This window comes from Elephantulus edwardii, unplaced genomic scaffold, assembly GCF_000299155.1.
Source record: "Elephantulus edwardii isolate Elephantulus edwardi_28Jun2011 unplaced genomic scaffold, EleEdw1.0 scaffold00002, whole genome shotgun sequence".
Classification (NCBI taxonomy): domain Eukaryota; kingdom Metazoa; phylum Chordata; class Mammalia; order Macroscelidea; family Macroscelididae; genus Elephantulus; species Elephantulus edwardii.
Window position 1 is genome coordinate 7,151,498 of NW_006399752.1, and position 16,815 is coordinate 7,168,312.

Here is a 16,815-nt window from a genome sequence, read left to right on the forward strand (position 1 = left end):
ATGGACTGCTAGGAGAACAAACAGGTTTGTCCTGGAGAGGGTGAAGCCAGAATGCTCCTTGGAGTCAAGGATTCTGAAGCTTTATCTGACATACTTTGGGCATGTTGCAAGGAGGGATTGGTCCTTGGACAGGGACATCATGTTTGGGAGAGTGGAGGGATGGCGCAAGAGAAGACGACCCTCAATGAGATGGATCGATTTTGTGAGTGGAGTGGTGGGAATGAGTGTATCTGAGATGGCGAGGTTGGCACAGGAGAATGGTATTTAGGGCTCTTGTACATAGGGTTGCTATGAGTCGCAAGCTATATGTTATGGCACATAACAACAACAATAAGGTAATAATGATGTAACTTTAATTTCAATATAATCTTCTGTACTGATTAAAATTCTACTGAATTTATCACGTACATTTCCATATTACAGAGTGAAAAATAAAATTCTAGCTTTTTTTAAAAAAGTACTTGGGAAAATGTTCACAGTATGGTGTAGATTTCACAACTTAAAGCATCATTATAATCCTCTCCTCTAAAAGTAATGCAACAAAATTTTGTGTGAAGTGAAACATTTGAGTATTTCATCAGCTAGTATTCTTTTCTAGGACTTTTAAGTTAGTGTATATTTTACCAAAATATAGTCAGTTCTTATCTTTGAAGATTAATATGCCAAATTTAGGAGATTTTGAAGGTAAAACAATAGCTGTCTGCTTATCTAGTGCCACTAAAACAGATACCACAAGTGAGTGACTTCGGTAAACAAAAACTCATATCTTAACACTTTAGAAGACGTGTTGTTATTGTTGTGTTCCATCAAGTCAGAATTGACTGACCCATAGTGGAACCTTCAATAGGTTTTCAATCACATGAGAGGAGAATGTTCATCTTGCTCCCAGGGAGCAGCTGGTGGATTCGAACCACTTGCCTCTGTGATTGCAGTGCACTCTCTTACCAATAAGCCACTAGAACACCCTCATAGTTTAGGAGACTGTTGTTGCTGATTGCCTTCGAGTCGAGCATGACTCATAGTGACTATACGAACAAAAGGCCTCAGACCCTCTACAACTATCGACATTTATCAAAGTTTACAAAAGTGCTAAATCAGGATGCTAGCTCTATAGGAAAGTTTCCTCTTTCTGACAGCCCTGGGGTAAGGTCCTTATCTCTTTGGTGTCTATTCTTCTGCTCCTTAATGATCTTCACGTAACAGAGAATCTGCCTTCCATACTTATTTAAGCTACTCTTTTATGTCTCAAAAGAAATTTACTTCAAACATACTCAATATCAATACTGCCTAGTTATATAATTAGGAAACATTTTCAAATGAGATCACAACCATACGTAAGTAAACAAATAATTTCAAAGACTCAATATCATTGATTTGCTTCTGACTCATAGAGACCCTGTAGGATGGGGCAGAACTGTGTCCAAGGCTGTAATTCTTACAGAAGCAGACAGTCTTGTCTTTCTCTCAATGATGAGCTAGTGGATTCAAACAATTGACCTTTTTGAGTAAGCAGTCTAGTATTCAACTCCTAAGGCTCCTATCCACAGGCATAAGAGTTAGAATTTATAACATATATTTTCAGGGAATATCATACAATCTGTAACACTATCCTGACTATAACCTAAAGGCTTTACAAGGCTCAATTACTTTTGTCTCTCATACTTTTCTAGGAGATGTTATTCCTTGGAGAGGGACATGATATTGGAAAGAGTTGGAGGGTCGGTGAAGGAAACAAAGACCCTCAACCAAGTGGACTGACATGGTGACTACTGCTGCAATGGGCTATTCTATGTCAGGAAGTGTGAGGAAGATGCAGGACAGGACTGAGTTCAGATCTTTTGTTCATAGGGTCACTAGAGTCGTACTTGATGGCACCTAACTACAATAACATTATTGTTAAACTGAAGGTGTTAGGAAAGACACATGGGCTGTTTCCATGTTCTTGTGATGGTGAATAATGCTGTTATGAAGACTGGTGTACAAATCTCAGTTTGTGCCTCAGTTCTCATATTCTCAGGGTATATTCCAAATAGTGTAATAGCTAGGTCATATGGAATTTCTATGTTCAGCTTTTTGAGGAAGCACCAAACTTGCCTTCCAGAATGGTTGCACCATTTTACAATTCCACCAAGAATGTATGAGTTCCTTTTTCACCACATCCTCTCCAACATTTATTACTTGCTGCCTTGTTAAACTTTGTTACTGTTAATGGAGTGAGATGGTACCTTATTGTGGTTTTGATTTGCATCTCTCTTATTGCCAGTGATTTGGAGCATTTCTTCATGTGTCTGTTTGTCATTCGAATATCTTCCTCTGTGAAAATTCTTGCCATGTCTTTTGCCCATTTTGTAATTGGGTTATCGGTCTTTTTCTTGTAGAGGCCCAGGAGTATTCTGTAAACTTTCGCTTAAGACTCGTCTGAGATGGTATTACCAAATGTTTGTTCTCAGTCTGTAGGTTTTCTTTTCACTCTGTTTGAAAAAGTTTTGACGCGCACACAGGGATTTAATCTTTAGAAGGTCCCATGCATCAATTTTATCCTTTTCAGACTGTGCATTTCCAGTTGTATTTGGCAGTCTCTTTATATCTTGGACTAGACATCTAAACTTGATCCCAGTTTGTCTCTTATGAACGTTAAATCCCAAAGCCATTTTTCTTCTGAGATGTTGTTGGTGATTTTGAACTGTCAGGGAAGTGCCACATTTGGCTTAGCAGTGCTATACCCTACAGGCTACACCACCACCAGAGCTCCCTATTAAAGAAAACTAAGTCCATTAAAAATAGCCCTGGAGAAGACATATAATGAATGAAAGAGGTTCTGAACATCCTGAGCACTCTTTAAGGACTATAAGGATAGGCAATACACATTGATGAAGATAAAAATTCTAGCATTTATGTTTCTAGGACTTTAAAATACAGGAAAATAACAGACAGCACTATAAGGACATGAGCGATACCCATTAATACTTTAAGTAATACCATAATTAAATAATACTATTCATATCCATTAATACTTTAAAATACAGAAAAACAACAAAAAGACTGTAAGGATATGAGCAATAATGAATATAAGGATGCAGGACTATAAAATACAAGAAAACAACAAAACACCTTAAATTTCAAGAGATCTCTAGAATTTTAATTAAATGTTCATATGGCTTCAATTATGAAGAAAAAATTAGACATTTGAAAGACAAACATGTCAATTTTAACATCTATATAAAAACGTTATGTCTTTTGGGTCCTAACGTGTCTAAAAGGTAAATGGACATTCATATTTTGCAGTTTTCAGTTGAAGAGAGTGAAAAATGGGTGATTCTTTTGGGAAAGAAATATTTACCAAGATGCATTTTTGCTCACTACTAAAAAAGAATTAAAGAGAATCTCACTTACTCACCCCTTGTCTTTGTAAGTTAAGGACTTGTCTAAACATAGCCAATAAAATGAAATGCAGGATAGCTCATACGGTCTGTTCAGCTTTTCATTATAGATAATTAGTTCTATCCATTCATCATCATCTCAATGACTCAGATAAAAAAAATGTGTTATATTGCTTCTATCCCTTATTGCATCAACTATTTGCCAATTTGAAGGAAAATTATAACTAGTCAATTTTTGCAGTGGGTAAAAAAGGGTGGAGATAGTGAATTGTATTGATAATTAAACTCTTTCATTCAGTGAATATGTATATTGAGAAATGCCAAGGCCTTCACCTCTTCATTTTTACTGAAGATGACACCTACTTCCTACAAGCAGATATTTTAACAAGTTTAGTTTGTATAATAGGAGATGAATAACACTTTTTAAATGAATAACACTTTGAAAGAAAAATATTAGATATGCATGTGTCTGTCTAACCTATATCAAAGGTTCATCTAGTCTATATCAAAGGTTTTCTAATCCTCAGCCTACATATTAAACTCAATATTATATATAACTTTTACAAGCCTATTGTCATCTTTTATAAAAAGAGTTATAGTCTCTTACTACAGGTAACTAAGCCTGTCAGTCAAGCCATAATATTTTCTCACCATGAAATAAAGCAGCATTAGGGTTTTCACATACTTTGTTTTAGGTGAAATAATAACTGATAAGCAGCACATTTAGCTCAGGCAGTTATGCATGTGATGAGGAAAATGTCACTTTTTTTACACACTGCCCTTGTTACTGTTTCTCAATATGGTTCTGCCTGTGCATATACAATGTGGAAATAACATTCCCACCTCCAGGCTATCTGAATGAGTACAGTTCATGAGACTGTACGTTCATTCTCAAAACGGCAGGCTTGTTTCTGCCCCCTAGAATCAATGCACCATAACGCTGCCTTAAGTTTACTAGGTGGCTTGTATGCAAGAGGTTTCTGCTGTTGTCCAAAAAATTAGAAGCCTGAAAACCACTGGTAAGTTTGGGAACTACTATAAAGAATACTGTTGCAAAGCCCAATCATCTTTTGTTTTATTGTAAATATTTAATTTATTCAATATTTCACTAAGTTCCTTTTTTATATTCCCTCTCACGGTTCAACCTCAAAGCTGGCAGGATATGGAGAAATGAATAAGCTAGGACTTGACGACAACTAACAACAACCCAGAAAATGGAATACCTTTCCTGCTCCCCTTGGACAGTGATGTTCCAAGTCATTAGCATGTTCCTGTTTTTGGCAAGATTCCCTCGTTAAAACTGGGCCTCCAAACAGTGAGAGCCAGCATGTGTAGAGGAAGCACTTTCTGCCTTCCACATGAATGAGCAGAGATCACGGGGCCAGCAGATTGGTGCTCGCTGGTAACACTGGACCCTTGAGTCTAAAGAAAGGGCCTGCATTTAGCACTGTGAATCAATTATTCTTTTTTATTTCACAAGTCCTATTTATTAAGGGCTTTTACAACATCTGGCACTGTTTTTGGCAATTTGAGATGGCCCAGCATCTAAGCCTTGTGTAACAATTTAAAGAGCTCTTCAATTCCTTGTTACAATCAAACTCCTTTTGCCAGCAAACCATGCTTGGACTACATTATGTACTTTCAGCAGATGGAGTTGGGGGTGCTCCTGTGAAACAAAGAAAGTAAAAAGCATAGGAATCTATCAGGACACAAATCAAGAACCATGGACAAACATATCCAAAAGGCAACAGATGACACAGGTAAAATTAGGAGAATTTGAGAAATTCACAAAAAAATCTCTCATTGTTAGTAAATTTTAAGGACAGAAATGTCTTACAAGAAAACAAAATAAAAATTGAGTGAAAGTAAACGTAAAATTAAAAGCACATAATTTTACTATAAATGCAAACTGAGTCTAAGCTGTTACAGGTATTTCCAAACATTTCATGTGTTAATTGGTTTCCCAGGCAGATATCTTCAAGTCTGAGAGTCACATTCACTTACTCTTGCATTGATTTTCTGAGCTGCTTCCTGTTTCTATGACTACACTAATCAATTAATGTCTTTTAAGTAGCAAGACCATTTTCTCTTTGTATTTTCTTTCAAAGGAAAGCTGAATACCCTCTTTCCACAAAAACATACAGACTTACCTTGAACTAATAAAACAAATGGCTTATATCTGTGGCTGAATAAACAAAGTTTTCTTTAGCTATAATTAGATGGCCTAGTGGTAAGAAGTTACACTACAATCTCAAAGGCATGTGCTTTGAATCCAGGAACTGCTCTACAGGAGGATGGGCAGTCTCCTCCCATGTGATTTCTTGCCTCTGAAAACCCACTGGGGGGTCAGCTATGAGTCTGTTCCAAATTGATGGCACATAACAACCACAACCCAACCATTAGAGAGATTATCGGTCAGTCAAGGAGTAGCTCATTAAGAAAAAAAAAAGAAAGAAAATGGCCTGGGGAGGAAAAAGCGGCAAGGGCACAAGTCCACTATTTGCAGCTTCAACATTCTTAACATTGCATAATCTATCTCAGTGAGTAAATTTTGCCTGCGTAAAAATGTGAGGAGTTTGAAGTGAGTGAAGGAAGTTACTCTCAGCCAAGTGCACCTATTTCTTGCAGCGAACAGCTCTGGAGACAAATGGAACACGATTCAGGGAAGAATCACTCTCTACGGTCAAGATAACTTGGATCCGAGAATTGATGCCACCTGAGGAAATTAGTAAACATCATAATTTCCCTGAAGTTTCATTTTCTGTCCATAAAATCAGATGGATACGTTACTTCAAGAGCAAATAAGCGTGCTCTGGATCAAATTCCTCCCTCTCTGGGTCAGTGTGCATTTTTATCCCCTAACCATGAGATCTCTTCAATGTAGTTATTGTTGTGTACCATAGGGATGGAGCCTACCCATAGCTGACCCTCTGATAGGTTTTCAGAGGCAGTTAATCACATGGGAGGAGACTGTCCTTCCTTCTCCCACAGAGCGGCTGGAGGCCTCAAACCTCATGCCTTTGGGATTGCAGTGCAGACTCTTGCCACTAGGCCACCAGAGGTGTTGAGGAGTGTTTAACTCACATTCTTGTCTCAAACACCCCATGTTTGAAGAGTTCAGGCCAAACCACACAGCATCCCACCTTCCAACTCATACATCCAGGTTTCAGGCAAGCTTTCCAGACTCATCTCTGGCCATTTGCCTCAATTCTTTTCTCATTCTAGTTGTACTATAAAAAATTCAACAAGTATTTTCAGTTCTTAGTGCTGTGTGTTTATTCAGAGTGTTTGCCCAGCACTCTCTTGCCTGAAATTCCCTTCCTTTCTTCATACACTTAGTATATTCCAGCTTCCTGATCCAGGACACCTTTATTATGACTTTTCAGCTGTGCCTGAAGCTCCTTTCAAAAGGTACAATCATAAATTTCACTGGATGAAATTTCTTTATTTAGTTTCAAATATGAAACCATATTTTATTTGCATCCAAAATAAAAATATCAACAAAACAAATGTCATTTAACAAAAATAGACATGAAATGGATGGAGAAAAGTGGTGCTAATACAAAGTCAAGTGATTCAAATTCATTAGCAGATCCTAGGGAGAAAGATGGGCAGTCTCCTCCGATACAATCTACTGCCTCTCAAAATCCACTAAAAGATTGACTATGAGTCAGTTCTGACTCAACAACAATGAGTGATACACCATAAGCAAAATGTGATGTCAGTTAGATTTCCAGTATCAATCCCCTTTCATTCTTCACAGTCTAGGTAGACACTCAATTGTAACAAATGCAGCACAGATCTAGAAAAATATATACTTGAAATATATGCCGAGTCGCAGCAATAACTTTAACCAATGAGGCCACCTGCTAAGTAAAAAAAAAAGTATCATTCCTAGTATCATACTTTACCATTAGCGTTATGATGATAGTTTTACAAGTGACTATTCTATGCTTAAAATAGGCTCAGTAACTTACTCAAGGATGTATATAAGGCAGCATTGTCATTCAAATCTAGCTCTGGTAGCCTCCAAAGTTCATCATATTCCCACCCTCTCATACTGTCCTTTAATTGACTTGATTCTGAAAACAAGTGTAGAAACCATAACAATAATCTATGATTCTTTATTCAAACTATAAGGTGCTATCTCTAACTAGATCACAAGAAATACTCTTGTCACCAAGAAAAGGGGCGGGGGGCCACTTCAAGATGAAGAACAATGATGACTTTTAAAAATAAAGTCACATCCAGTCATAACACTTGTCAATAAAGTCTTTGTGGCATCACAGTAACTGACAGTATTCTTTAACTTTTTTTTTAAACAATTTAACTTGATACAATAAATATAGCACATTTTAACCTGATATAATTTGGCATTGAATTATTAAAATATCCTTATCTCTTCATTTCTCTGCATTAATTAGAAGGCATTTATTGTTAAGGCTCTGTCAGTGTGTTCAGCAACATAAAATTGTGAATAACTTTTCCAATATCTTATGGTGTGGAAAAGTCTCTTCTATTATTTGCCAAATGAAATATATAGCAATGTACCATAATTTGTTAAGAACTTTTTGCCATGAGTCAGAATCAGCTTATAGTCGACCTTCCACTAGATTTTAAAGCTGTAAATAGCATTGGAGTTGCTGCTGGTGGATTTGCACCAACTAGAACTGACTCCCTATGTGTACTACGTGTACTATGTACAGTACCAGACCTCAGACAGCATATACAAAGAAGAACAGAGACTTTATAAGATTGGTGAGAAGATGTTACTTGAAAAGAAGATGACATGTAAAATCATACAATGAAACAAGTTGTTGTTGTTAGATGTCATCAAGTAACCCATGCCTCACAGTGACCCTCTCCATGAACAACAGACCTCACATTTGCTCTATCCTGCACCATCCTCACCTCTCTGATATGATCCAGCCCATCGTTTTAGTCACTGTGTCAATCCATCTGGCTGGAGGTCGTCTTCTCTCTCTTTGACCCTCCATCTTTCCAAGTATAACGTCTGCTTTCGACAACATACTCAAATTTGTGAGGTGAAGCTTCACCATGCCTGCCGTTAAAAGCCTCCTGGTTGTTGAACTAACTCCAAGACACACTTGTCTATTTTTCTGGCTATCCATGAGATACTCAGTGTCCCTCTCCAACACCATAAACCAAAGTCATAAATTGAGTCATTTTTGTGTATTTTATATTTTTGTTCAAAACAACCAAAGGTTTTAAACTCACATAGACATAGAGTAGATAGTCAAATATATAGAGAGAGTAAGAAATCCGTTTGAACTGGAGGAAAATGAGCTTGAAAAAATAACATGTCAAAATTATGTCTAGAAAATGCTCACTTATTTTAAGTTGCTTTACAATTGGCAAATAAAAGGAATCAACTGTGCTTGCTCAGTATGTCCTGGGAAAAAAACAAAGGGCACTGAGACATTTCTAGGGAGAAAAGTCAGAGCAATTCCACATATATGGGACTAATACAAGTCCCATATATGTTGGGGTAGAAGGACATCTTCCTCTCTGGGCACAAGCACAGAGGTTTCACCTGACTAAAGCTTGTGCTACGCTAACAGCACTTAAAGAAATTGTCCTGAACATGACCATGGCTAATGGGGAAACTGTTAAAAACATCCACGATGTCCATTTGTTTCCTTGAAATTACTTATCATCTGTTTATTAAATGTCCATAAAATGTATAAGCTGGTAAATACCACACAATCTATCCTTGAAGCAGTCTTTAAAATAATTTAGAGCATAATATGGCTTCTGTATTCCTTCATCTCATTCATGCAGGATCCTCTGGGTGCACAGATGGTTAAAGTCTTGTAAACCAGCTGAAAGGTTGGTGGCTAGCACCCACCCAGAGGCACTTCAGAAGACACATCTGAGCAAAACTGAACAGAACAGCAAGCAGCAAATGCTGCCAAGGTTGTGGAGAAACTGGAACCCTTATTCACTATTGGTGGAAGTGTAAAATGGTGGAAGGTGGTGTGGTGCTTTCTCAAAAAGTTGCAAACAGAGACAGCATTTGACCTAGCAATTCCACTACTGGGAATATACCCCAAAGAAACTATAACTGACACCCAAACAGATATATGCACACCCATGTTTATCGCAGCTTTGTTCACAATAGCAAGGAGTTGGAAACAACCTAAGTACCCATCAACAAACAAATGGATAGAGAAGCTGTGGTATATTCACACAATGGAATACTACGCTGCATTGAAAAACAAGGAACTCATGCAATATTATTCAAAATGGGTGACTCTGGAGGACATTATGCTGAGTGAAGTATCTCAGTCACAAAAGGGCAAATACTGCATGGTGCCACTGTTGTAAAACAGGACTGACCTCGGGGTTGGGGGGAGACTGAGAAAGATGGCTTCAATAATGTATACTGCATGGAAACAGATAAAAAAGAAAACTGTTTAAAAGGGATATGTGATTAGTTATTATTGTCATGACAGGAGTCCAGAATGAAGGCTGCATAGTGGAGTGGACTTGGGAGGAGGGATTGTAAAACAATGAAAGTTTTTTTTTCTTGTACTTTTCAAAGAGGAGACTGTACTGGGCAGGGAGGGGTAGGCAGGGGTGAAAGTGCAACAATGAATGAATGGAAATCCAAAGTCTCTGTAAATTTTCATTAAAATCAATAATAATAAAAAAACTTTAAGAAAAAGAAGACATCTGAAAATCTTTGTCCAAAAGGCCCAGGCCTTGGAAACCCTACAGAATAGTTCTACTCTGCACATACGTGGGCCCAGGAGGCAGAATTTAATCGGCAGAAACTCACAACAGCGTGAGTCTTTCGTACAACTAAAGACTTAGCCTATCCCCAGATCAAATGAAAAACATAAGTGAAGTACGGATAACATTTATTATAGGTGAGATTATCATTCTGCATTAAGTAACATGGTTGATGATAGCCAATTAAATTGAAAACTAAAAAATTCTTTACATATCCCTGGCAATTGGGTAGGATTAATCCAGATTCTGCATCTCTAAACAAGTCTTGGGTTTTCTTTCAGGCTTTACCAACTGTCTCTGTGGGGTTAAAAAGGTGCTGATAAAGCTATAACAAGTGTAAGCCTGACACCAAGAACAAATCAAGAAGTCACTTTCAGGGAAGAAAAATAAAAAATTCTACCCAGAGGGGGAAAAGTCTGTATGCTATAGCTCCAGTGGCCTCGTGGGAAAAACTGTGCTGCAATTCCAGAGGCGCACAGTTTGAATCCACGAGCTGCTGCACAGGAGAAAGACGGGCAATCTCCCCCTATGAGATTAGCTGTCTCTCAAAACCTGCGGGAGGATCAGCTATGGGTCGGTCTGACTCAATGGCATACAACATATCCATTCCAGAGCTTAGTTAAGGCGTCCTGTGACCTGTATAAGTAACCTCTTTTACCTATCAATTTAGATGTCTAAAAGCATACTCACAAATTACTGTGGAGCAAGGATCTGGAAAACTGACTTATTCCACTTCTCCCACTGTTTTTCAAATGTCTAATATTTTAGTGCAATGAATAACAGAAACATAACTAGCAATTTGAAAATAAGTTATTTTTGAAAATAATTTATCTAAAGGTAGAAAAATTAGCTACTGACACTCAACCTTTTTAAATACATCTTGAAAATATAAGAAACAAATATTGGATAGCATAACTCAAGAAAGATTCTTTCTTAAATGCTTAGAATCCATTTTTGTCAATTTATATACAAAGTGAAACGAACTAGAGCAAAAGAAAGAAATTGTTTAAACTAAAAAGAAAATAACAATAGCAAACTCATAAATGCCTATAAATAATAACTCTTCTATTTTATAATTCCAAATTAGTTAAAGAAGTCACTGGAAGATTTACAAATAACATATGACTGAATCTGCCCCCCTCAAAAAAACCCCAACATAAACTCCATTTAAATTAAAAATAAAATTCAATGACATATTGAATTTGTCATATATAATGACAAATATTTATAATTATATATATATAATATATAATCATATAATGACATATATAAAACCAAACATATATAATAACTTTCCAATTGTTTTTCAAGCAACATAGAAACACTACTCATTATATCCCAAATTGCCTGTTAAATGGAATAAGTAATCAGATATTTGGCTAATTAATGAAAAAGCATTAAACAGTAAATAAAAATTAGCAAGAATCAAACTTTAAATTGGCTAGTAATGAAAATCCAAAAGATGTTGCTTCTTCTGATTATCAAGATAAACATCTGCTCATCCCTTGTATTTGTGTCAAACACCACATACACCCACCTAACTATTCAAAGATCTACATTCTTCAACTTTTCTGCTATAACATTTGCATTCAATTAGTGAATGTTGTAATGTTTATGTTTGAAAATTTTTTAGGTTGTTGTATTTTTTCAAGTAAGATGAGACAAGAGAAGTTAAACTACTCTATAAGACATGTTGGAATATAAACCCAGTGAGTAGTTTATAAACCTTTACCTGGAGGCCTTCAATAGCTAATCGAAGCATGCTTGGTGTAAGTTTAGAGGCCTGCTTGAAGGTGAAGTTACTCCAGTCTATGATCAAAACGAATCCATTCACTTGAAGCTCAGGATCTTCAATCATGGCTTCTAAAGAAAGCAAGATGGCACGCAAAATATCCACCAGTGTGTACCTATGGGCAACAGAAAAGTACTGCATTAAATCTGACAACCGCCACTGTGGAAAATATAGAAAGCATTTAGCATGCTAAAAATTCCCTTGAAAATATTTCCGGAAACTAAAGACTATTTTGTCATCAAATTCTCTTTTACGAGATTTCCCTTAGGACACTTCACAGTTCAATAGGTATCCTACCAAACTAGAATTATTTTGAAAATACAAGCTGGTTGCATATTTTATAATCACTAATTTACTTTCGTGGAAGGAAGAATGGCATCCACTTCCATAATAGATTGCCTCCGGAAACCCTATGCACTTGGAGAGAGGATGAAAGGCACCCAAGCGTCAAGGACTCTCCTTCATAGGGTCACTATGAGTCGCCTGCGAATCGACGGCACTTAACAACAACAACAATTTACTTTCAGGCTTCCCTATATTTTCTAAAATTGAACTTCAACCACTCAAGAGCATCAGTATGGTATTTTTAAATATCTCCACAATAATCGCAACAATACTGACATTTTTTATCTTCACACTTGAAAATTTGAGAATGATAATTAAAGACGTTATGTCAGCAAATCTGAATTTAATGGTATGATTAATTTTAAAAATGAATGAAAGATGGTCAAATCAAAAGAAAGGAAGATACATACATATACATGGAAAACATATGGAAATGTGCCTACAAGACATGAGTCATCAAAATTAAGGACTAGGTTCTGACGTCCTATCTGTCTTGCATTTTACCATAGTACCCCAGTGAATACCACTATCATTCAGATATATGCACCAGCAACCTGAGCCAAAGAAGAAGAAATAGATTATTTCTACCAACTTTTACAGTTAGAGATCGATCGAACATGCAATCAAGACGCATTGATAATAATGGGTGACTGGAACGGAAAATTTGGGAACAGAGAAGAAGAACCAGGAGTTGGAAAACATGGGCTTGGTGACAGAAATGAAGCTGGAGAGAGAATGATTGAATTTTGAACAATCAATGACTTATTCATAGCGAATACATTTTATAAGAAACATAAATACAGGTTATACACATGGATTTCACCTGATGGTATGCATAGGAGTCAGATCGATTACATCTGTGGAAAAAACTGCTGGAGAAGCTCAATATCACCTGTGAAAACTAGGCCCAGAGCTGATTGTGGAACAGACCACCAACTACTCATGCAAGTTCAAGCTGAAGTTGAGGAAAATGAAACCGAATCCACAGGAGCCAAGATATGACTTTGATTTCATCCCACCTGAATTTCAGAATCATCTCAGGAACAGGTTTGAGGCCTTGAACACTAATGAGAGAAGGCCAGATGAGTTGTGGGAGGATGTCAAATGTATCATCCAGCAAGAGTGCAAGCGTTCACTACAAAGACAGAAGAGGAATAAAAGACCAAAATGGATGTCAGAAGAAATTCTGAAGATCGCACTGGAGCGCAGAGAAGCCAAAGGACAAGGAAGAATTCAAGACACTAAAGAGCTGAACAGGAGATTAAAAAAAGCAGCACTGAATGACAAAGCAAAATATTGCAATGAAATGTGCAAGGAGCTTGAGTCGGAAAATCAAAAGGGCCGAACTCGTTCAGCATTTCTTGAGCTCAGGAACTGAAGAACAAATTTAAACCTCGAGTTGCTATAATCAAGGATGCTTTAGGCAGAATATTAAATTATCCGGGAGGCATTAAAAGAAAATGGAAGGAGTATACTGAGTCATTGTATTGAAAGGAATTGGCAGATACAGAAGAATTTAATGAAATAACTTTGAGCAAGAGCCTATGGTGATGAAGGAAGAAGTCCAGGCTGCTTTGAAGGAAATAGCAAAAAATAAGGCCCTAGGAAGGTATACCAATTGGATGGTATACCAATTGACATATTTTAGCTACCAGATGCTGCCCTGGATGTGCTCACCAAGTTGTGCCAAGAAATCTGGAGAACAACCACTTGGCCAACTGACTGGAAGAGATCTATATTTGTTCCCATTCCAAAGAAAGTTGACCCAACAGAGTGTGGAAACCATAGATTGATTTCACATGCAAGCAAGATTCTACTGAAGATTATCCAAAAAAGACTGGAAGAGCACATCAGCAGAGAACTGCCAGAAGTCCAGGCTGGGTTTAGAAGGGGTTGTGGTACTAGGGATATTATAGCTGGTGCTAGATGGATCTTAGCTGAAAGCAGGGAATACCAGAAGAATGTCTATCAGTGTTTCACTGATTATGCAAAGGCAAATGCGTGGATCATAACAAGCTGTGACTGACTCTGAGAAGAATGGGAATCCCAGAACATTTAATCGTGCTAATGCGAAACCTATACTTGGACCAAGAGGCAGTCGTCAGAACAGAGCAGGGTAACACTGCATGGTTCAAAATAGGGAAGGGTGTACGCCAGGACTGTGTCCTATTTCCATACCTTTTCAACCTGTATGCAGAGCAGATTATCCGAGAGGCTGGGCTCTATGAGGAGAAGCGTGACGTTAGGATTGGTGGAAGATCTATTAACAATCTGCTTTATGCAGATAACACAATCCTGCTTGCTGAAACTGAGGAAGAGGACCTCATGCACTTACTGCAGAGGGTCAAGAACTGCAGCCTTCAGTATGGACTGAGACTCAATGTCAAGAAGACAAAGATTCTCACCACTGGACCCATTGGTAGCATCAGGATGGATGGCGAAGAGATTGTGATTGTTCACAGCTTCGGTTTGCTTGGCTCCACGGTCAACACTCTTGGCACCAGCAGCCAGGAAATCAAAAAATGTATTGCGTTGGGAAAGTCTGCTGTTAGGGACCTCTCTAAAGTACTCAAGAGCAACTGTGTCTCTCTGGAGACTAAGGTGCACCTGATACAGGCCATGGTCCTTGCAATCACTTGTTATGCATCAGAGAGTTCGACAATGACTAGGGAGGATAGAATGCCTTTCAGCTGTGGTGTTGGAGAAGAGTATTGAATTTACCCTGGACTGCCAAGAAAACAAACAGATTCATCCTAGAGAGGGTTAAACCAGGCTACTCCTTGGAGGCAAGGATTCTGGGGCTTCGTCTGACATACTTTGGACATGTTGTAAGGAGAGACTGGTCCTTGGAGAGGGACATCATGCTTCATAGGGTGGAGGGACAGTGCAGGAGGGGAAGACCCTCTATGAGGTGGATTGATTCAGTGACTGGGGTCATCGGGATGGGTGTGTCAGAGTCAATGCGATTGGCACAGGATAGAGAAGGGTATAGGGCTGTTGTACATAGGGTCCCTATGAGTTGCAAACGATTCAACTGCACATAACAACAACCTAAGAGATTACAGAAACTCAAGAAATAGGACTTCTTTCAATTAAATGAGATTAAAGGATAAAGACACTGGAGGCAGATGTGTCCTCTCTCTCATTGCCTTTGAATCAGAGTCAACTTATAGCACCTTTTTAGAGGCTGTAATTCCCACAAGGGGAGCAGCTGGTAGATTTGAACCTCCAGAGAAGCACCATATTTGAGTTATCATCAAAGCTCCCTACAGACTACACCACCAGAGCTCCTAAGTAGACTGTGTTGTTATGTATCATCGAGTCGGAACTGACTCATAGCTGACTCTCCAGCAGATTTTCAGAGGCAACAAATCACAAGGGAGGGGACTACACACCTTTCTCTAGTGGAGCAACTAGGTGGTTAGAACTACCCACCGCTGTGTTGGCAGCACAATACCTTGCGACTAAGACACGAGGTCTCAATTAATGTAGTGGCAATAAGAACAAAGACAGAGCCAATCTTGAGAGATATTTCAGATATAGACTTATTCAATCATGATAATGAAATGTGGGGAATAAAACTGAAGAAAGGACAGAAGATGACACTAGATTCCCTTTCAGAGTGTCAGTGGTAAAAATTATTAATTAAACATCAATAGTAAAAATGCACACAAACATTTACACATCTAATTATTACTGCTCATTACCATTGAGTCAGAACTAACTCATAGCTCACTTTCAAGAGATTTTTCAGAGGCTGTAAATGACATGAGGAGAGATTTCTATAGAGCAGCTGGTGGATTCAAACCACTTCCCTTTGGTTGATTTCACAATTCCTTATCAGTTGTTGTTGTTGTTGTTGTGTACTGTCGAGTTGTTTGCGACTCATAGGAACCCTATGTACAACAGCTCTAAACTCTGCTCTGTCCTGTGCCAATCTGTCCCCGACACACTCATTCCAATTGTCCCAGTCACTAAATCAATCCATCTCCTAGAGGTCCTTCCCCTCCTGCGCCTGCTCTCCACGCTCCCAAGCATGATGTCCCTCTCCAAGGACCAGTCCCTCTTTACAACATGACCAAAGTATGTCATTCGAAGCCTCAGAATCCTTGCCTCCAAGGAACCGCCCAGTTTAACCCTCTCCAGGATGAATCTGTTTGTTTACTTCGCAGTCCATGGCACCCTCAGCACTCTTCTCGAACACCAAAGCTGAAAAGCATCAATTCTCCTTCTATCCTCCCTGGTCATTGTCCAGATCTCTGATGCATAACAAGCGATTGCAAAGACCATGGCCTGTACCAGATGCACCTTAGTCTCCAGAGACACATCGTTGCTCTTGAGTTACTTTAGAGAGGTCCCTAACCACAGACTTTCCCATCGCAATACATCTTTTAATTTCCTGGTTGCTGGTGCCAAGAGTATTGACTGTGGAGCCAAGCAGACTAAAGTTGTGTACAATCTCAATCTCTTCACCATCCATCCTGATGCTGCCAATTGGTCCAGTGGTGAGACTCAACAGTGTTGTTGTTGTTGTTATGTGCC

The 16,815-nt window shown here is 38.3% G+C and overlaps 1 protein-coding gene across 1 annotated transcript in view; it reads right to left on the reverse strand.

Annotated features, from left to right (window-relative positions):
• The window catches only part of CLVS2 (clavesin 2), a 123,790-nt gene that overhangs the window by 85,410 nt on the left and 21,565 nt on the right, over window positions 1–16,815 (reverse strand). The window contains exon 2 of the mRNA XM_006878983.1: window positions 11,869–12,043. Within this exon, the coding sequence (XP_006879045.1) occupies window positions 11,869–12,043 (175 nt within the window). The remainder of the gene's footprint in view (window positions 1–11,868; window positions 12,044–16,815) is intronic.